Below are 22555 nucleotides of genomic sequence, written 5' to 3'. Positions count from 1 at the left end.
TAATAATAATCTATTGAATTCAATAACAAACAAAACTAAACTATACTAAACTAAAGAAATAATGATTATTTTAATATATATATATATTTTTTTTATAATTATAATTTTCTTTTTTTATTTTCTTTTTACTTTTTATAAGATCTTATAAAACACTTTCTTCTTCTTCATCTTCTTCGTCGTCATCACTATCATTATCACTATCGCTATCTAATTTAACATTTGATATTCCTTTTGATATTGATGTTGTGTTGTTACTAGTAGTACTGCTACTTGGTTTTGGTGCAGTTTTAGCGAAAAGTGATGAAGATGCTGTTGTTGTGGTTGTGGTTGTTGTCGATGTCTTGGGACGAGGTGGTCCCAATAGTGCATTAAGATTCTTTTGTTGTTGTGATTCATATTGTGGTACTACTGATTTATCTGCTGCTTCACCATACTTTAAACCTTCTAATTTCTCATCCATATTACTTCCTTCAAATACCATCACTAATAAGTTTGAGTTAGTAAAAGTATATATATATTTAGTAATGATAATTATATTATATACACATGTTTAGTTTATACATACAATAGAAACCTGTTGGTGATGCAACGACTTGAGTTATCTTTTTAGTTAGTAGGAAAGGATCATCTATGTGAACTTTTACAGGATTCCACTGTGCTTCGGTAGATTGTTTGTAGTCGGCACCGAATGTATAGGCATGATTGTTAGCCAGCACGATGTTGTAGAATGAATTTTGTGAAATTTGTTGCACGTTTTGCAGTGGTGCGCCACCGACTGTCAGCTTCTCTGGCACCATCTTGGCGGTGTGATACAATCCCCATATGTAACAGTCGTTGGTCGTTGTGATAGCGGCAGAGTTGTTCATACCGCACGAGAGACGAGTGATTTTCATTGACTTTAGTGGTTCTATCAGGATGGGCGATTGACGTGTCTCCGAGACACCGTGACCGAGTTGACCGTCTTCGCCACGACCCCAACCATAGACAACACCATTGTCCAACAGCGCCAGAGTATGCTCGTCACCACATGCGATCTGACGAACACGACGACTCAAGAATGGCCCACAATCAACAATGGTTGGCTCATGCTTGATGGTTGCGATCTTCTTGACGACGACAAACTGTCCGAGTCCGAGGAGGTCGGCACGTCCCCATGCGAAAACAGTGCCGAGCTCGTCGACAACCATCGAATGACGTGGACCGGTCGAGTACAGTGCAATCTTCTTGTTCTTCAGTGCCGGGATAGGATGTGGCGTTGCTTTGTTATCATCGGTGGGTTGTCCATTCAAGTCACCCTTTCCACTGATCTGTAACTCACCCTTGTCACTCAGGAAAGCAGTGTGATAAGGTCCACAGAAAATTCTCTTGCTATTCGATATCTTTGAACTGGTATTCTGCACTGCATTGTCTGGACTACTTGCATTCATCGATCCCGATTGTCCTACTTTATTTGATCCAGTATAATAATATTTATTATCCTCTAAAAAAAAAAACAAACAATAACAAATGTAAATAAAATGTATACTTGTTTTTGCTTTGCTATTTTGTTTTGTTTTGTTCCTTACTTACTGGTTATGAACATGATATTATCGGCACCAGCAGATACATATGAGATATCAAGTGGATAGGTACACTCTAATCCGGTGAGTGTCTTGATGAATGCCGGTTGTTTCGGTCCAAGTGCAAATTGATTCTCGTGATTACTACCGAATCCAACAACGAAACCACCTTTAACTTTAGATACCTCTGTTGGCATGACTACATAGTGTATCTTTTCTTTCTCGTCTTTCGAAGTGACTTTCTCTGACACCTTATCTTTTACATTGGTAGCAATGGTCGTTGTTTTATCTTTTATTTTTTTAAACATTATTTTATTTATTTTATTTTAAATTAATATTATCTCTATCTACTTTAATCTATTTAATATCTGTACTACTACTACTTTAATATTATTAATAACAAAAATCTAAAAAACTTGGTCATAAAACTTTTTACATAAACACACATTTACCCAAAGGTTATATTAAAAAAAAAAAAAAAATGTTTTTTTCCTGGTTATGAACATTAGCATGACGATCAATGATGTCGATTGGAATCATTCTATCTTTTTAAAAGAATAAATCTTGATTGATTTAATTTTAAATGTTTACAAAAAAAAAATAAGTTTGGTTAGAATATTAGTTTTAATTATTTATTAGATATATGAACTATTTATTATTGTTATCAATCGTATTTAGTGATCGACTTCCAAACTTTTTATAATCAAAGGATTCATTTAATTTCACTGATTCATACAATAAAATATTAATTAAATAAAATAACCTAGATTGAGACAACTCATTATTTCGAAAATTTAGTTTGGTTTCTTAATGATGATTTTCAATGAAATTTTAAATCGATTGAAAAATTTTAGACAATCCATGTATTGAACATTTTTTTATTTTATCTGTTACTTGATAAATATTATTAAACATCTTTGTTAAACACAACATAATTGTTATTTGATACAAAAAAGATCTTAATAATTAGTACTGGAGAAGAGAGATGGATAGAAATAGAGATTATAGACAGAGAGATAGAGACAATGAAAGAGACAGAGATAGGGATAGGGATAGAGACAGAGATAGAGACAGGGATAGAGATAGGGATAGAGATAGAGATAGAGACAGAGATAGAGATAGAAACTACAATGAGAGAGACAGAGATAGAGAAAATGATAGAGACAGAGACTACACCAAAAGAGATAGAAATGATGATAGAAATAGAGATAGAGATAGGGAAGTAACTGACAGATATAAAGATAGTGAGAGAAATGGAGATAGAGAATACAATGAAAGAGACAGAGATGCTGATAGAAATAGAGATAGAGAAAGAGAGAGAGAGAGAGACAACGATAGAACCTCTGAAAGAGGAAGGGATAGAGACAGAGATAGAGATAGTTATCATAGAGACAGAAATATAGATAGAAATAGAGATAGAGATAGAGAATATAATGAAAGAGACAGAGATGCTGATAGAAATAGAGATAGAGATAGAGATAGAAATAAAGATAATGAAAAAGAGAGATATGATTACTCAAAAGATAATAAATACAAGACAAACGATGAAGATGGTGGTAGCTCTACAAAGAGAAATGGCGGTGGAGGTGGTGGCTATAAGAGCTATGGAAAACCATCCGAAGAATATTTGGAACACAGAAGAGAGATGAGAGATAACACAAAAGGTAATTCTATATTCGCTAGATCACCTTCACCACCAAAAGACAGGAAGAAAGACAAAAATAAGGGATCCGAATCGAAATCTTTGAAAAGAGCATCGTCAAGGTCAAGATCAAGATCAAAATCAAAATCGAGATCACCTTCACCAACATCCAACAACAAATCTAAATCAACCTCAACTTCATCGACTACATCAACTTCCAGCTCATCATCATCAAAAGATAAACAGAGATCAAGATCAAAATCAAGGTCTAGATCAAGATCACCAACTAAATCATCCAAATCACATAAAAAGAAAAAAAGAAGTAGATCACTTTCAACTTCAGATTCCGACAATTCTTCATCGGACTATAGTGATAGTGACAACAGTTATAGCGATTCTTCAAATGACGACGACGACAAAGACGATAGAAGAAGTAAAAAGAAGAGTAAAAAGAAACATCACTCAAGTAGTAAAAAGAAAAAGAGTAGAAAGAGTAAGAGTAAGAGTAAAAGTAAGAGAAGATCTGATGATGAAGATAATTCAGAGGAAGACTCATCGATGTGGATGGAAAAGGCAGAGGAACAACCATTGGTTGACACTCAGGTCGGTCCAAAACCACTGCCTCAGGTTGCCGTCGGTAGCTACGGTGGTGCTATGATGCCCGGTGAAGCCGATGCAATCGCTCAGTTTGTACAACAGAATAAGCGTATCCCACGTAGAGGTGAGGTCGGTCTCTCCAGTGATCAGATTCAAGGTTTTGAAGATGCCGGTTACGTAATGAGTGGTTCCCGACACAGACGTATGAATGCCGTTCGTATAAGAAAGGAAGGACAAGTCTACAGTGCCGAAGAGAAACGTCAATTCGCAATGATGAACAAAGAAGAGAAAGCAAAGAAGGAGAATCGTTTGATATCCGATTTCCGTCAACTAGTTAATTCTAAAATCCAAGAGAATGAAGAAAAGTAAAGTAAAATAAAGATAACATAATAATAGTAATTAATGCAATTTACAACAAAGATATTATTTATTGTATGGATATTATTATTAATGTACTTAGTCTTCTATTTTCATGAATGCTACAAATTCATTACGAGAAAGATTTGATTCCCAGCTTTTAATCTTTACCAACAGTTTTTTGGCAGCGTTAGAATTTATGAATGAGTGAATACGAGCAATGTAATTATTGTTATCGATACGATAGAGTCAATCACTAAACTTGATAGAGTTAATCTTTGGGTTGAATGAATCGATACCATGTTTAACCAAATCCTCAGTTCTAACTTTTATTGTTCTGATTGAATCTGGCAGCTTTGTTGGATCGAACTTGGATATACCTTGACCAAGATAAAGACTCTCCACTGAGTTGGGAATTGATTCAGTATCTAAAATATTATCGTCCATCGTTGGATTTTGAAACAATTTAAGAGTTTGATAGAGGATGGAATGACATCTTTAATGATATGCTCTACATTCATACTTGGTAGTTTCAAAGTTTCAATTCCAAATGGTATACTTCCTGGTTCCAATAGTTGATTGTACTTTCTCAGTTCTAGACTTTTGATATTTGGTGGCAGTTGGTCGGGGAGTATCTTGGAGGTGGTGTCACAAACACAAAGATGTTCAAATTGGGCATCCTTTGGTATTGATTCTGAGGTTAGTTCCCAATCGAAATAGCCAAGACTTAAATGTTTGATTGTTGACGGTATTACATTTGGCTTCAATTTAGAATCGAAATTCTTGAGATCCAATCTCGTCAAGCTGTTTGGAAAATCGCCTGGCTCTAAGAAATCCTCGGGAATTGGATCTTCCGTTGAAAACGATTTCAAACATGGGAGATGTTTAAAGAACTTGATCCATTGGTATGGGCAGTTTTCAATAGATGTAATTTTGGGAACCACACTTATGTCTATTGATGGTGTTCCATAGCAACTCTTGATTCTAATTTGTTGGAGATTCGGTGGAAGTATTTCACTGGTAAGAACAGGCAAATTCCCTTCCAAGGTCAACACTTTGAGGCCGGAAGGACACCTTCCTTCAATTGATGTTTATACTTTCGTAGTGTAAGACTTTCTAAATTTGAAGGTAAGGATCCAGAAGTCAATGGATCAATCCTAGTAGGTAAACAAATTTCCTTGATATTCGATCTCTCCAGTTGATCTTTTAGCAATGCAATATTAAATCCTTCTTTTTGAATGTAAAATTAATTTTGTAAAATCTATAATTTAAGTTAGTTTTTAATTATAAATCAAAGATAATTAATGAAACGTGTTATAATGAGGTATTTTGATCACTGTGTTTAAGACCAACTTTAGTCAACGTCTTTACTAAACTCAAGATATTTTATTTGATCTTTCAATTGATGATAAGAACATAATACGGAAGAGAAAAATGGTTTGATATAGACACTTGACTATAAAATGATATAGATAGAGAAAGTAAATAATGAACAATGAAGAAAAAGTTTAAAAGAAGAATCGTTTAATTTATGATTTCGGTCAAATTTAATTCAACAATCCAAGAAATGAAAATCACATTTATCTTTAAATTAATTTTTTATAATCTCTTTTAAAAAAAAAAACAATAAATAAATAATAAATTAGTAAAGACCTACAATAAAATGTCAACATTTTTAAAGTCTTGATTAAGATCTTGTTACCTCATATCAAAAAAGATCTAAATTTCAACAAAAAAAAACAAAAATTTACAATTTTTTAATTCCAAAAATGCCTTTAGAGGTATTTTGATGGGTGGGGATTGTGAAACGGTATTTTTTTTGTGAATCGTCGTCGTAGTGTTATATAACAATGTGTATGATGGTGATAGCTATCAATTTTTTTTGTAAAATATTAATTTGTAATTTTTGTTGTTTTTATTAATTTTTTATTATTTTTTTAAATTACTATTGTCACCTAAAATCTACCCCAATACAATTCAACTAAACCACCTTCACCTTCAATCAAACCTTTGCTATCATCAGTTAAATATTTAATAAAAATATTAATATTTATTAATTTAATTTATTATTAAATTTTAAAAGGTTAGAAATTATTGGAAGAAATTATTATATATATATATATATTTTTTTTTATAAAAAAAAATAACAATCATAAATAATATTTTTATATATAAAAATATATATCAAATATAATAATAATAGTAGTGGTGGCAGGAGGATCTACCATCTATTACCAATAATAAAATACTATGCAAAAAAGATATAAATTAATTTTTATTTAAAAGTGAAAGAGAAAAATTAATACCACACCAAAAAGTATGTAGAGCAGCATTAGAGTTTCCTATTGATTTAGTACAATCTAACACAATTGAAAAACATTTTAAAGATCTATAGTTATTTGAAATGAACGAAAACAGCTATTGTAGATATAAAAATGTTTTGATTTTAGGATGTGCTATTGAGATTTTGTGGTGTTGCGTTCTGGTAGTGCTAAGGGGTATTGGACAGATATTTTTACAGTCCAACGCTATTACAGGTATTTTCTTTTTGGTGGCAATGTTCTATGGAAATCCAGAGATGACCTATATAATGATTGTTGCCGTCGTTATTTCTAGTTTGACTGCCAGGATTTCGAGACTGCCAACTAAAAATGTGATGGATGGACTCTACGGTTTCAATGCTGCTCTGATAGGCTGTGCTCTGATCTTCTATTTTCATGTCAATCTCTCGGTGATAGTGGCCCTGGTGGTGGGTTCGGTTGCATCCACTTTTTTCATGCATCTCTTCCTCCATTTCCAGTTGCCAGCGTATACCTTCCCATTTATTGGGGTCACCTGGGTGATAAAAGCGATTTTAGAACACGCCAATCTTGCAGACTCTCGAGTGCCAGGTCCAAATATTGATTATAAGTCATTGGATTTCATAAGAGTACCGGCACATGCATTTGGCCAAGTGATGTTCCAGGGCGATTCGATCAGTGGAATTCTCATGATAGTGGGAATCTTTATTTCCTCACCGATTGGCGCGCTCTATGGAGTGGTTGGATCACAAATATCGATTGTCTACACTCAGATGTATAAAACAGATGCAGAACTGGCAGTTATCAATGCAGGATTGTTCTCATTCAATGCGGTACTCAGTGGAATTGCAAGTGCCGGCAACGATGTAGCCGATGGACTTTACATGCTGGTGACAGTGGGTGTTGCAACCATCTTTTATATATTCCTTGCCTCGAAGAACTTCACAACCTTGACATTTCCATTTGTTACGTCGATGTGGGCACTGGCAATTTGGAAAAGATTGATACTGGGTCAGCTAGTTCCCAAAATTCCAAAGAAAATCGAACAATATCTTGATAATAACAATCAGAAAAAGATGATGATGCACCATAAATTTAATAACCATGCGAATAATGGCGATCCTCTAAACAACAAATTAAATAGTAGCAATAACAATAATAACAATTGTGGTAACAATGATCTTTGTGGTGTTGGTGGTGATCATAAATCAATTAATAATGAAATTGAAATTTATGTTGAATTGCAGCCAATCGAGACAAACACCCCACCACCTTTGGCTGTCCACCACCACCACCACCATAACCAACAACAAGATAAGGTCAATAATAACCAAACAATAACTGCAAAACAACAACAAGAAAAAGAAAAAGAATCAAGTATAGATAATACCGTTAATTCTTTAACAACACACCAAGAATAGATAAATATCCAAAATAAATAGTTTCACACACACAAACACAATTTTTTTTTTTAGAAATTCTCATTTATATAACCTGTTCATAAAATGCCTCGAAAAAGGTTTGGATATTTCTTAGCGGTCCGATTATTTATCAATAAAATGTGGGTTTTTATTGTTTTTTTTGTGTTTTATTATTTTTTTTCACCATTTCTTATATTTTTTTTTTATTATTTTTCGGAGGTCGAATGAGGAGGTCTTGATTTGATTCGGAAGTTGATGTTGATTTTTAATGTTGGTGTTGTTGTTTATTTGCTCTCAAACAAAATAGTTTTGTTTTGTTTTATTTGTTGTTATAGAAGTTATCTATAACACTTTAAAGTAAGTGTTGTTTTTTTTTTTTTTGCAAATTATTTAACTTATTTTTGTTTTTTTTTTTTTATCTTTGCTATGGACTACTCTCTATTTAAACCCTTATCCAATCCATCTATCGTCTATCTATTCTATTTAATATAAATCATCTTTCTTTTGTATTATTCTCCACATAATCGATCACGTATAAATAGTCTATACAAATTTGCAAAAAAGTCTCAACCAAGCACGGATGTGACTTGATGGTTTTTCATCACAACTCTTTTGAATTCAAACCCTGTTTTAATTAATGGTAAATATTCGAATGTTACTTCACAGCTCAACAAACAATTCACACCACAACCACAAATCATATAGACTGTCTCTCCATTGGATTTGAGTTTTTTTTTTTTTATTAGGATTTTTTTCAAAAATGCAAATATTGTTGGGTTTTAAATCGACCTCCTACTTTCTCTGAATGAGCATGTTTTTTTTTTTGTTTTTTTTTTTATCTTTTTTACATTAAATAATTTTTTTTTAATCAATTTCTTTTTTTTTTTTTTTTTTTTTTGTAAAAACTAAATCATTTAATAAAAATTCAGTACATAGCGTCAACAACTCCTATTTGTTATCTTTATTTTTATTTTAATTATTTTTTTTTTTGAATTTGGTTTCAAATCCTAATTTATCTATATTTCAAAAGGCAATAATCAATAATCAGACCTCATTCGACAAAAAAGTTAGCAAATAGATTCAGAAAATATAAATTAAATAATAACAACAACCTTCAAAGTCAAGTCGAGTAAGAATAAGGAATTTATATTGATTGATAATCATAAATGTTTTTTTTGTTTGTTTGTTTGTACAATTAATTAATTAAACGATGTACATTTCTGGATAAATGGTCAACGATCTATTATTAAAAAATAAACAAACAACAGCCACAATACCAACAACCAAATTCATTGTCATTCATTCTATTTTTTGTTTGTCATCGCACATAAACTTTTTTGACATTCCAAAAGTCAGCTTTTGTTGTGATTTGGGTTGGTATTTTTTTAAAAAATTTTCAAACCCATATCATTTTTAAACATTTTTTTAAAAAAACAATTGTCCTCCTCATCACCCACATTTTTTATCTCCATCATCACCATTTAACTCCAATTTTATTAAAAAATAAAAAACATCAAACAAATTCAGCCCTAACTGCTGTTTTTACACAATATTACAATCACAACAAAATTATTATTATAAGTAACAATTTATCCATTTTTTAACCAACTTTGTATACACACACAAAACAACACAACACAACTACAATAATTTTATTAAAAGTAACTCAACTACAACAACTACATCTACAAAAAAAAAAAACAACAATTTAAAAAAAAAAAAAACCCATAGCAATAAACAGATTTGTTCATTGTCATAAATATTGTAATTATCATCTATCTCTATATCTACTATCTATTTGTTTTGAAACATACAGTACAATATCACCAAATAAATATTAAAAGATATTCAAAGCAGAGAGATCATTGTAAAAAATCAAATTTAATCTTTTTTTATCTTTTTATTTAGCTTTTCTTTTTAAAAAAGACAGAATAACAGATTAATTAACCCCCTATTTTTTCATAATAATTTTTTTACTCTGACCTTTCGCAGACATTTTATTTTGAATTTTCAGAATATTATTATATATAAATAGTACAGTTTTAAAAACAAAGGTCAAGTTAAGATTGTTTATTATTTGGTGGTGGCAGCCACTAGAAATCACTCCACACATACAAAAATAGATAAACGCGTAGAAATGAATAATTATAATAATATCAATAATAACAACAACAACAATATCAACAGCAGCAACAATTTTCATAGCAGTAAGAATGGTGTACTCAACAATGAAACATTCCTATATAGAATCAATGAATTAGAGGTAATCTTCAAACATGTAAAGACATAGAAAAAAACAAAGAAAATAATAATAATTATAAATATTATTTTATTATTTTTTTTTTTAGGAAGAGAATTCAAGACTTCAATATAGGGTAATGGAGTTGGAAGCAGTGAATGGACATTTAAAGGAGCAGTTGGAATACTTTCAGACTAAATTGTTGGAGAGAAGTTTCAATGAGGATCGTGATCTCTCCAATTGTCTATCGGATATCTATGAGAGTATGAGCAAAGACAGTCAGCTGTCATCGTCGCCACCCACCTACCCAGCACAGACAGTACCCAACAGCAGTATGAAAACAGTTCGTCCAACACCAAATGTCAATAGTCACAACGTTCAAGCACCGATGGTATCACCAAGAACCAGCAATAATGTCACCCCTCTGGGCGTGCCAAACAGTGCACTGCGAAAGCCAATCTTGATCAGAAGCACATCTGAGACCTACTTACAGCAATCACCCGACATTGCCGATGGCGATGTCGCTGGAAATAATTCTCCTCCAAATGAGGAGCGTGTTCAACATAGTCATTCGTCATCGGTATCGTCTTTGACCGGCAGCAGCAGCAACGGCAACAACGCCAACAAGAACTGGTCCGCTGCCAAAGTACGTTCCGACTCGATCGCCTCAACAAAAGATTCTTTCTTAAGATTCCCTGCAACTCCATTGAGCGGCAGCAACAATATTCCACAATCACCACCTCCACTCTCCATCTCTGCCAACCCAGCAGCTTCATTGCCAAACGGCCGCATCATCAACTCCAACTCCACCTCGTCGAACCAACTCTCGTCATCTACCCCTGTATTTACCAACCCAACATCATCGCCAGTCTACCACCCATCGTCACCAATCTCCTTGGTATCGTCGGGTTCATCGATAAACTCATTTTCATACTCTAGCTCGCCACCTCTTGCTTCACCCGACTCACTTGGCTCGTCTGCTTCGTCGGCCGACGGCTTCAAAGAGCGTCGTAAAATTCCACCACAACCACTTCCACCCATTCCCAACGATCGTCGTAGTAAAACATCACCATTCCCCTCAAACACACCGGCACCAATGAGCAATCCATCGCTCGTCAGAACATCGTCGGTCGCGCCAAAGCCAGTCGGACTGTCGACCAGTGCCGGACGTCCTTCGACCCCGACACTGCTGGCGGCCGCCGAGGACGATGCCTTTGAAGAACCAGAGAATCTCGATGATCCAAACTTGGTATTGATCAAGAGTGAGACTGGTGCCTATCTGGTCAAGGGTGGAACACTGGAGCGTCTTGTACAGCGTCTGTCATATGACAAGTCACATGACACCGATTTTGCTTCTGCATTCCTCTTGACCTATCGTTCTTTCACCACACCCATCGAGCTGATGGACATGTTAATTAAATCATACAATATAACCGATGACAGTTCAATGCCGTCGGCACAGCTCGATAAGAAGCGTCGTATCGTTCGTCTTCGTGTCGCCAACGTCATCAAGATGTGGTTGGACAAGCATTTCCACGATTTCAGCGACGATGCTGCACTGGTTGCCAAAGTCGATCATTTCATTAACAATCATATCAATATCGATCTCGAGGGTATCGGTCGAAATCTAAAAAAGCTGCTCAACAATGAACGTATGGCACCGATCCCGGTGTTCAACGAAGATCCACCCGCCGTCATCGCACCCAAAGTGCGTGATCCAAACTTTATTGATTTGGATACCACTGAGATTGCTCGTCAACTCACTCTGATCGAGTCGGAGCTCTATCGTAAGATCGAATCGAAAGAGTGTTTGGGACAGAGCTGGAACAAGCAAAACAAAGACGAGTTGGCACCCAACATCGTTGCATTCATCAGAAGATTCAACGCCGTTTCCAACTGGGTCGCAACCGAAATCGTCAGAACCGAGAAACTAAAGGAGCGTGTCTCAGTCGTCAAGAGATTCATCATTATCGCACAAAAGTGTCGTGACATTGGTAATTTCAATGGTTGTATGGAGATTCTCTCTGGTTTGCAAAATGCCTCCGTCTACCGTCTTTCCAAGACCTGGGAGAAGATCGAATCTAAACCATTGCTCAAGAACATCTACGATGAGCTACTCGTTCTAATGGCACAAAAGAATAACTTTAAAGACTATAGAGCTGCACTTCACTCTGTACATCCTCCTTGTATTCCATACCTTGTAAGTAACAAACAAACAAATAACAACAACAATAATTCAATTGTGAGTACTAACATAATTAATGCATTAATCAAATAGGGTGTATATTTAACAGATTTAACTTTTATTGAAGATGGTACAAAGAATACATTGAACAACTGTGATGACATAATTAACTTTGAGAAGCGTAGAAGAATTTCGGTTGTCATTCGTGAAATCAAGCAGTATCAACAGACACCTTATCACTTCAGAGTGGAGGATGCAACCTCGCGTTATGTAAAAAATATTCCAGGTCTTACAGAAAAGGCACTTTACAAATACAGTCAGATTTGTGAACCAAGAGAGCAGCGTAGCTCTTCGTCAGAGTCGGTTTCATCACAACAGGGTTCAAGTGGAAATCTTAAGAAAGAGTTCTCCATTTCTTCGTTTATGAGTTCCCTGAACAAGTAGTAGTAGTAGTAGAACACCAGTGTACCATTCCGACCGACAACTCATAGGCAAAGCTTTTTATTTATTATATTTAATCGATTAATTCTTTGTAATTTTTATTTTAAAACCAAAAGAAAAAAAAAACAACCAACCAATCAAGTCATGTAACTTGTAATATTACAACAAACTACCAGCCAAACCAAACCAACATCATTGACAAATAGCAAACAACAACAACAACATCAACCCAACCTTGACAAACAAAACATTGACATAACTATTTATAATAAAATATTATTGTTTGTTTATAAATAACATAACTGTAACCAATTTTTTAAATTCAAAAAAATTATCATTTCTTCTCCCACTTTTATTTTTTTTTTGATTTTGGCGCCAAAGCCTTATCTGATTAAATTGATCACGATATATTTACTGATCATTTAAATTATTAAGCAAACAAACAAAAAAAAAGAAAGAGACATGAATAAATATAATAAAGAAATATTAGAAGCTTATTTAGAAGACTTTGATAATGAAGGTATGAAGATTTACATTTTGTAGTAGCTCATTAGTTAGTTATTAATATACAATATGTTGTAGTCGATATTAGATGTCATAGAATGAGAGAGGAAGCAGAGTTAATTTGTACAACCATTAGAAATCAATTTGCTATAGATTTAATAAAGATTCCACAATCGATTCGATCAATGACAATGAAAGAGTTTATAGAGAAATACAACGATAGTTTAACAAACAAAACAACAGAGATCAACAATAGCAACAACAACAGTCAACCTATAAATACATCACCATCAACATCAATGGTAGTGGAAGAGATGGAGGATATTAAAAAGAAAATGATTGAGCTATTAAATGCTCCAATCATAGCGAATACAAAATAAAAAAAAAAAAAACCTATGTACATTTATTTATTATTAAAAAAATATTGGTTATTTCAATCTCAATTTGCGACTGATAATCCATCGTTGTATCTATGATCGTACCAATCATCCCATTTTGTAATATATCCTTCCCACTATAGAGAATAAATAAAAGATAGTAAGCATATATTCCTATGACAATGTTTTAACACATTATGTAACTTACAGAAGTGGAAATTAGTTGAGGTGAGTACGGTGCCCACGATAGATCTCTAATTAAACCATGACCTTGATTTAATGTATCTACCAATTCACCAGATAGTAAATCATAAACTAAAAAAAAAAAAAAGGAATGGTGAGTTATTTAGAATATTGTTTTTTTTTCTTTTCATATCCAAATACTTACTAAATACTTCACCAGTTGCTGATCCAGTGTAGATATATTTTTGAGATGTTGTTGCTAATGGTGAGAAATGGCATCGAATCAAAGTCTGGAATACAGAGTGGCGTGAGTAGGTCATGATGGAAAGATCCTTTTCGTTGTTGGTAGGTCCCAGTGTCGAACCGCCACTGGAACCAAATCGGTAGTCCTGATCGTTGTGATATTCCGATCGCGAAGTCGATATCTGATTGATGCTTGTCGCCATTTTTCTGATGTCCCACAGCTTGGCCTTCCTGTCTTTACCGTTGCTCAGCAGGTATCGACTGTCACCCTTCGACTCTACAAAGGTCAAGCCACGCCTGTGTCCCGAGAGATAGCCCTCCGGCTTGGAGACACGTCGGTTTGGATTGGTCTCGTGTTGGGAGCGCATCGTTCGCTTATCCCAAATCTTAATGTAGTAGTCGTCGCTTGCCGTCACCAGGGTGTTGCTGTCGCTATGCGCATCGAGAAAACACACGCTATTTACATCGTCGGCATGTCCATAGATCTGAGCGACACGACTTCCCGCTATCAAATCGTACAAGTAGAACAAGCCATTCGACGCACCCGCCAGTATCTCTGTACTGTTGTGTGAGAACTTCAAACCGAACACACAGAACCGATCGACATCTGGGAAGAGATCGAGTGGTCTCTGATTCGGATGAATATTGTCGTCGTCGTCGTCATCCTTTGTCAGATCTACCAAATAGATATACGGACTCCACGATGAGTAAATCATTGACTGTTGATTGGGTGAAACATCGACATCGATAATCGACCAATTTATATCTTGTGCTTGTATCATCTTCTTGATCTCCCAATTCGATGTATCATAAAATCTTATTATCCTGTCTGTTATAGTTATATATATATATATATATTCAAAGAATAAACAATTAAGTAACATGTCTGACTGATGTATTTATACTAATATAATCATTTTTGATTTACCTTGACTTGCACTCATAAAAGTATTTCCTTGATTTAAATATTGACAACAGAATATTTTAGATGAAAGCTTTGCAATATTCTTAAAGCTATTGGCTGGAAGGAAATGTGATGAAATATCGACGGAATTGTTTTTCTTTCCCAGTATTTCTCTCTATAAACATATATATTTGTTGATATAAATGTCTGTTTTATGATTATAAATATGATAATTCTTACATTGAATAAGTATCTATTTGTCGATAAATCAGTTGATCTTGGTAAATCAGTATGTAGCTACATTATATAATCATGTTAGTAAGTATGTAAGTAGAATCGTTCTGCTCAACATCTATACAAATACATACATCTAAATCGATTTTAGGAGGTGGTGCAGATCCATCGTTTTCGGGTGGTGCTCTCGACATGTTTGTTCCTTGCATTCTTGATCTTTGACTAATTAAATTTTTAAAATTAGTCATTAACAATGACAGAGATAATAAAAATAATAATAATAATCTACATACAGATATATAGTTAAGATATCGGTAATTGTTAAACCACCGGTGGTTGGAGCATTAGTTTGTAAATAGATACCTCCGCCGCCATAGTTTTCACTGCCAACATATTCATAGTCATCATCCTCATAGTCATCATCATAGTCATCGTCCTCGTCGATATCATCTTCATTCTCAAAAGCGGTATCATCAGGATCGTAGTAATCTTCATCTTCGTCTACATCACTGAATTCTTCATCGTCGCTCGACATCTCTTATCTATCGTGTTGTTCTTGTGTTTTATAAAGTTAAGTATATTTAATTAAATAATTAATTAAAAAAAAAGTAAAAAGAAAAAGGTGAAAATGATTTTCAAAAAAAAATGTGAATTATTGAAAAAGAAGCAAAGATTTGTTTATAATAAAAAAAAGAATTCCCACATTTTTTTTATTAAAAATTAAAAAAAAAGCCACTAATATTTTAGTGTGGTGCAAAAAACAAATTACATTAATGTAAGTCGACTCACATACAAATTAAGAGTTTTGTTGAAACAAATCAAAACCAATTTTGGTTTATTTTGCTTGTTCAATTTTTAATTTTATTTTTATATTATTATTATTTTAAAAATCATAAATAATATATTTACAAATTGAATTGTTTGGCAATCACAAATAAAATTTCAAACGATAGTTTTTGTTTCACTTTTTAATTATAATTTTAAATTAAATGAATCTATTATAATTTATTTATTTATTTATTTATTTTATTTATTTATTACAAGATCATCATCATCATCAATCATCAATCATCATTTTTAATAATAAACACACAATATAATCAAAGTCAGTAACCAAATCGAATCAAATTTCAATTCAATTCAATTCAAAACAAAACAAAACAACAAATTAGCATTGATAAATAATAACTATACAATAATAGAAAAAGAAAAATAGATAATAGAATCATCATTTGGTTTTTGTTTTATTTTTTTTTTGGTTACATTGGAATATCAGAGTTCATAGATCACCAACACAAGATTTATCAACAGCATCACCAGAGACAGGATTGCTACAAATCTAATCAAACTTTATCACGAAATTAAAATCAATCCAAATCAAGGTAATATATTAATACTGATTACTATTAATTATCATTAAGTGTTTTAGTATTTTATTTTTGTCGCCATCGCCATCACCAACTCTTATCATTTATCATCACATTATAAATATATACAAATAAATATATTCCCATGACCTTAATTTAACTGCAACTATACCAATAATTAATTATTGACATTGACGCACCTATCAACCAACACTAACGAAAAGAATTATCAAATATTTTATATATGAGTGTGTTTATAAAATAAATAAATAAATTACATTGCTATAACCTTCAAACACACACCAACCACACAAACACAAACACACTCTCATCAATCTGTTGTTGCTATTTTGTTTTGTGGAGGTGTGTGAATACAATTAAAGTTGGTGTGTCATATATCATACACAACAACATCAACCCATATATCATATATTTTCTCGCAAACAGCAGTAGCAAAACAAATACCAGTTATGTTTACTTATTTTCATCATCATTCACACTCAACCAACCAAAAGAATTTGATTTTGATTTGATTTTTTGATTATATACTCTGAAATAAAACTATATTATATATAACAAACAAATAAATAATCAATACTAGTGTTGTTTTTGATAGATTAATATTTGGATATTTAACCAATTGTCATACACTCTCACTTCTTCACTTCCAACTTTTAATAATAATAATAGAATATATAAATAATTATTATTTTTTTGTTTTTGTTTTTGTTTTTGCAGAGAAATTATAATAATAGATTCAAAACAAAAAAAAAAAAACAACAAACACCCTCCAAACAAACCAAACCAACTTTTTTGAAATAACTTACTTTTTTATTTTTTGAAAATTATACTAAATTGAATTATTTTTAATTTTTTTTAATTTTTTTTCTGAAAAAAAAAAAAAGATTTTGTCAGAATATGGAGCCAAAAAGAAGAATGTCGACAAAAAAGGCTGGTACCAGAAACAGCGGAAATAATTCAACACAGCAACAACTACACCAGCAGCAGCAGCAAAAAAAGAATAACAGACAGAAACAAAAGAATAAGAGTAAACAAGTAAAACATATACATTCGGCATCACCAACATCAATGAATCATTCACTGACTGCCGCTGTTGCGAGTAGTGAACCGATTACAAAAGATGCATCACCTCCGTCCGCGCCTCAGGAGAATGAAGATCATCTCTCAAAGCTAGACAAGTTGAATCTCAATAAAACTATATTGGATTTGAAATCACAACAAGAGGTAAGTTTATGTTTAAGATTTAGTTTATAATGGTTTAAGTTTGTTCTAATATTTCTTTGGCTGGTTGTATTTTTTTAATAACTATTAATAAGGATGAAGCATTTGCAAATAGAAAGGAAAAACAAAGGTTGGAAGAGGAGAGAAAGAAACTGTTGAATGAGACACTAAAGAAGAAACAGGAGATGGAGAAAAAACTGAAACAAGAGGACGAAGAGAAGAAACGATTGTTGGAGAAACAGAGACAGGAGGGAAAGAAAGAGACTGAGGAATTCAATATGATTATGGCAGAGAAAATGGGTGGAAATTTCAGTGGAACTGGAACACTGCGAGGCACTGTTAAAGGACCGTTAAACGGCAGCATCAACAATAAATATGACACATTACACAGATCGACTTCTGGCAGCCATGTCAAAGGCAATTCGATGGGCAGTGGCACCATCTCTCGTGGTCTTTCGAACCTCTTCAATAAACCGGATTCGGGAACGCTGAGAAAGTATGCATCGTCGAATTCACTCGGAAAGAAGGCTGCTTCCAACCTCTTTAAAACCATCTCTGTACCGCGAGTTTCGAGGACACAGACCAGTCTTACCAGTCTACAGGAGATGTTCCTAAAGGCAAATGGCAATCTGAGCAACAGTACCAGCGGCAGCAATAGTACTAATGGAATAGTTGATCTAAAGAGTCCACCCACCGAGGGAACCATCGCAAAACGTCCACTTTCACAGACCTCAAGAAAACCCTCGATGTTTGGTTTAACTTCATCCAGTATTAGACATCTAGAGGAGAACAATCTCAATCGTGAATTACACAAGAAATGGGAAGGTAATATTATTATATATAAGTAGAAAGAAAAACAGCAAATGATATTAACTACTATTTCTATATCTATTATTATTTCACCACCACCAGAATATGTAACAACTTTGGAAGCGGAGCATGCTAAACAATTGGAAATAGATAGATTGGCAGAGATTGAGAGACAGGCAGAGTTGGAAAGACAGAGACAATTGGAGATGCAAGAGAAAGGTATCACTGAGAAAGCAGAGACAACAACAGCGACAGCGGAAAAGCTGGAGACAAAGGTGGCAACCGAGGAGAAGGCAACCACCGGAGAGGAGTCTTCGGTTTCAAAGGAACCGGCAGACGATGTAATAACAAAAGAGGATTTAATACCACAGGTTCCAACTGTCGATCCAAAAGCAATCTCCGATGGAAACATCATCATCGATGCACTCCTCAAGAAACCGAATCCCGTTGTTTCAAAGGTAGCACCGAGTAGCAGTGTTTTGAGCGAAGAGATTGCAAAATCAACATGTAGACCACCCGATATGGTGAATATTTTCAAGTATGGTTCGCTCGACATTGATTTCTCACTGATATTCGGTGAGGCAGAAGATCTCAAAGGTTTCATCATGTGGAATGTAACATCTTTTGGCGTGGAGGAAAGAGATTTCGATGACTATCCTGTATTCTATACAAAAGATTCATATATTGTTTTAAATGTAAGTCCTAATATTTTTTGATTGAAATGAATTAATGTTGGAATTGAACTTGAATTTGTTTAATATATATATATATATTAATTTGTTTGTTCTATTTCTCCAAATAACTCATAACTTTAGTCAAATGAGAATCAAAAAGATTCAATGTATAATATTCATATTTGGACGGGTGAACAATCACCCATTGATAGATCGGGATCGGCAGCGATGTTGGCTATTCAATTGGCTACACATTTGGGTGGAAAGGTGCATCACTATCACGAGTATCAGGGCGATGAAAGTGAGTTGTTTTTGGACTATTTCTACGATGAATTCAATGGAATCAAGTACAAGTCTGGTGGTGCCGGCTCGGACTTCAATGCCATCGACGAAGAGAAGGATATTGGACCGACGACACTGCTCAAGATCGATATCCCACTGATTGGTGAGCGCAGTGGTCGGCTGAACGTCCGACGATTCGGTGTCTCTGGAAAGCTAGTGAAGCATCACGCCAGTCACGATGTGGCATGGGTGTTGGAGAACGACAGTCGCGTCTACCTGAAAATGGGTACCAAGTCGTCGATCCACACAAAGTCGTTGGCGAGACGCGTCGCCAGAGACTACGCGCAGTTCTACGACAAGCAAGTCAAGCTTATCGAAGTCACAGACTCGGCTACCGACAAGGAGTTCTACCGCTACCTCAAGGATAACAAAACCAAGGAGGACAAAGACAATGACTTCCTGCCGGAGGACGACGATCCCACCATTGTCAATCTCTACAAGACGGTGGCACGTCCCAACGGTAAGTTGGATCTGGACTGTATTGCAGAGAGCTATCCGATCGACTACTCTGTTCTCACCAACGACGAAGTGTTTATCCTCGATTGTACAACCGATATATTTATTTGGGCACCTGAGAATATCTCTCTGAAGAAACTCACCGCCGGCAAAGAATGTGCCAAAATGTTCTACCAGGAATACGAGAGACCGAAATGGTCACAAGTAATCCTTTGTTTCCAACACAAAGAACATCCACTTTTCAAACAACAATTTAAGAATTGGCCAACTAAACCACCCGTTTTACCAACTCAACAGCCATCTACAAGTAAATATCGCCGATATATCCATTTCACCTATACACACACAAATCCTAGGTTAATCTAACTTTATTCTTCTTTCTTTCTTTTTCTTTAAACACAAAGTTGACAGATCATGTAAGAAACCAATACGTTATAGTTACAATAAGTTATTCTCAAATATTAAAGAAGAAGTTATTGAACCAATTTTACCTTATAATGAAAAGGATATTGTAGATGTAGGTAGATTAGATTTCTAATGCAGAAATGAAGATTAGTAGAACTAATTTGTTTATTATTACTGTTGTTGCTGCTGTTGTTTGTTTTTTTTTACAGGTATATGCAATTACAACACCAGATTTAGAATTTCATAAATTGGATGTAAAAGAGAAATCACATTTCTATGAGATGAACACTTATATGGTGATTGCATCGTCTAGAAGAGGATTGAATACTCTCAACAGGAAGAAGGTCAAGGCGAAACCACAATCGACTATCTACTGGTGGGAGGGTGTTCAATCGGATACCAAGGGATATGCGGCTTTCGTACATGGTTTGTTCCCAATTATCTCTATGAAATTTCAAGAGAAAGGTCAGCAGGCTCCACGACTGGTGCGAATCCACCAGCGCAAGGAACCAATCCATTTCTTGAATTTGTTCCACAACAAAATCATCATTCACAAGGGATCGAGATTCAATGAGCCCGACATCTCTGATAAGATCTATCAGGTTATATACTATCCAGAGACTGTTTATCTTCAGCAGTTGGATCAAAACACCACGCTGCTCAACAGTTTCTGCGCGTACTGTACCATTTCGCCACTCAAAGAGAACATCGTCGTCTGGAAAGGCACTCAGAATTTCATTGACGATGAAGAATTGGAATTGTATGCTTCTTATTTAGATGAAGTAAGTTTGAGAATTATTATTATACAAAAAGATATATATATATATATATAACTAACAACCAATCTATTTATTTGGTTTTTACAGCATTTCCATATTGCAGTAATGAGACAACGTAAAGCAGAGAACGACAGAGATTTCTGGAGATCTTTACCAGGTTTAAAGAGAGAGGTTGTCGATGTAAATTATTTGAGAGATAAATACTTTAGATTCTATTTCTCGAGCGAGTCGGAATTCAAAGTCGAGAAGGTGTCGAGATGGCATCCCTCCGACCTGAAAGATGACCAATGTGCACTTCTAGAAACAAAAGATAAACTTTATTTCTGGATTGGACATCGTGCAACTGATACTTTGATAAATATATCAAATATATTTGTAAATGTAAGTAAATTTTTGTTGTTAATAATAAGTAACAATAATCTAATCTATAATAAACTCTTTAGGATTATTGTAAATATGAATCAAAACCGCCAACCATAAAGAAAATAACACAATTTAATGAACCTTTCAAGTTCAAATTGCACTTCCCAGCATGGGATAGAAGAGATGTAATAATAGATCCACTGGAAATCAGACAACAACAACTGAGACTTCTTCATACACTTGGCTACAGAGCTCACATTGAGGAGGAAGAGGAATTGCTAAGGGAGTATATGGAGTATGCCGCGTCGTGTTTGGAATCCGACGAAATCGAAGACTATGAATCTTGGTCGATGGTACAGAAGGGAATAATCATATGTGAACCAACAACACCTCCCAACAAAAAGAACATCAATAACAACAATAATAATAACAATAATAATAACAATGACAAATCGGACAAAGATAAGAAACCAAAGAAGAAGAAGTTCTTGGGTATCTTTTAATTAAACAAACAAGTTTAATTATTGTTTTTGAAATCACAGTAATAATAACAAAACAAAACAAAAAACAAAAACCATTCCCCAAACACACATATTGTTGGTAAATTAATAATAAAGTATATCACCCTTATTCTATTCGATTACCTAAAAAACTCAAACACTTTAAAATAATATGTATCTATTTAAATTTATTTGAATTTAATTATCCTAAAATTGACAAATATATTCATTTTTTGATCTTTAAATCTCAAACCTGGGTGAAATAGACTCCATTTTAGTTTTGAAAAAAAAAAAAAAAAAAAACAATTAATTAAATAGGTGATAAGTGGTGGTTTTGAGTGGGTGTGTGGTGAAGTGCCAGACTATTATCATTAAAATTAGAAGGTAATTTTAATCATTAATATTTTTATTCTAAATAAACTAGTAATAAA

General features: G+C 33.9%; 8 protein-coding genes across 8 annotated transcripts; 4 read left to right on the top strand and 4 right to left on the bottom strand.

Moving 5' to 3' along the window:
* Nucleotides 1–142: 142 nt before the first annotated feature.
* On the bottom strand, nt 143–1867 carry PPL_01110 (RCC1 domain-containing protein; the record flags this gene model as incomplete). Its single annotated transcript, XM_020572126.1, has 3 exons — nt 143–483; nt 566–1480; nt 1570–1867. 3 exons carry the CDS (start codon nt 1865–1867, stop codon nt 143–145), a joined length of 1554 nt encoding a protein of 517 aa, XP_020437984.1.
* Nucleotides 1868–2544: 677 nt separating this feature from the next.
* Nucleotides 2545–4167, top strand: PPL_01109 (NKAP family protein; the record flags this gene model as incomplete). The annotated part of the gene is made up of 1 exon (XM_020572125.1): nt 2545–4167. One exon carries the CDS (start codon nt 2545–2547, stop codon nt 4165–4167), a length of 1623 nt encoding a protein of 540 aa, XP_020437983.1.
* A 416-nt stretch (nt 4168–4583) lies between these two features.
* Nucleotides 4584–5828, bottom strand: PPL_01108 (uncharacterized protein; the record flags this gene model as incomplete). Its single annotated transcript, XM_020572124.1, has 2 exons — nt 4584–5139; nt 5809–5828. 2 exons carry the CDS (start codon nt 5826–5828, stop codon nt 4584–4586), a joined length of 576 nt encoding a protein of 191 aa, XP_020437982.1.
* Nucleotides 5829–5924: 96 nt separating this feature from the next.
* Nucleotides 5925–8659, top strand: PPL_01107 (urea transport protein Utp; the record flags this gene model as incomplete). The annotated part of the gene is made up of 5 exons (XM_020572123.1): nt 5925–5936; nt 6677–6770; nt 7242–7832; nt 8212–8233; nt 8623–8659. 5 exons carry the CDS (start codon nt 5925–5927, stop codon nt 8657–8659), a joined length of 756 nt encoding a protein of 251 aa, XP_020437981.1.
* Nucleotides 8660–9079: 420 nt separating this feature from the next.
* PPL_01106 (uncharacterized protein) lies at nt 9080–9872 on the bottom strand (the record flags this gene model as incomplete). Its single annotated transcript, XM_020572122.1, has 3 exons — nt 9080–9116; nt 9522–9561; nt 9854–9872. The coding sequence occupies 3 exons, from the start codon at nt 9870–9872 to the stop codon at nt 9080–9082; spliced, it is 96 nt and encodes a 31-aa protein (XP_020437980.1).
* A 141-nt stretch (nt 9873–10013) lies between these two features.
* Nucleotides 10014–13625, top strand: gefE (Ras guanine nucleotide exchange factor; the record flags this gene model as incomplete). Its single annotated transcript, XM_020572121.1, has 5 exons — nt 10014–10154; nt 10225–12315; nt 12394–12616; nt 13223–13261; nt 13300–13625. The coding sequence occupies 5 exons, from the start codon at nt 10014–10016 to the stop codon at nt 13623–13625; spliced, it is 2820 nt and encodes a 939-aa protein (XP_020437979.1).
* Nucleotides 13626–13684: 59 nt separating this feature from the next.
* wdr23 (WD40 repeat domain-containing protein) lies at nt 13685–15721 on the bottom strand (the record flags this gene model as incomplete). Its single annotated transcript, XM_020572120.1, has 8 exons — nt 13685–13759; nt 13831–13937; nt 14011–14095; nt 14513–14877; nt 14977–15127; nt 15193–15249; nt 15321–15408; nt 15480–15721. The coding sequence occupies 8 exons, from the start codon at nt 15719–15721 to the stop codon at nt 13685–13687; spliced, it is 1170 nt and encodes a 389-aa protein (XP_020437978.1).
* A 1768-nt stretch (nt 15722–17489) lies between these two features.
* On the top strand, nt 17490–22127 carry gnrB (gelsolin-related protein; the record flags this gene model as incomplete). Its single annotated transcript, XM_020572119.1, has 8 exons — nt 17490–17798; nt 17891–18620; nt 18648–19300; nt 19421–20384; nt 20482–20594; nt 20692–21264; nt 21349–21642; nt 21705–22127. 8 exons carry the CDS (start codon nt 17490–17492, stop codon nt 22125–22127), a joined length of 4059 nt encoding a protein of 1352 aa, XP_020437977.1.
* Nucleotides 22128–22555: the final 428 nt, after the last annotated feature.

The sequence above is a fragment of the Heterostelium album genome, assembly GCF_000004825.1.
Source record: "Heterostelium album PN500 unplaced genomic scaffold PPL_contig1, whole genome shotgun sequence".
Lineage (NCBI taxonomy): Eukaryota > Evosea > Eumycetozoa > Acytosteliales > Acytosteliaceae > Heterostelium > Heterostelium album.
The sequence above is the reverse complement of the archived record's forward strand: the minus strand, read 5'-3'. Positions and strand labels throughout refer to the sequence as shown.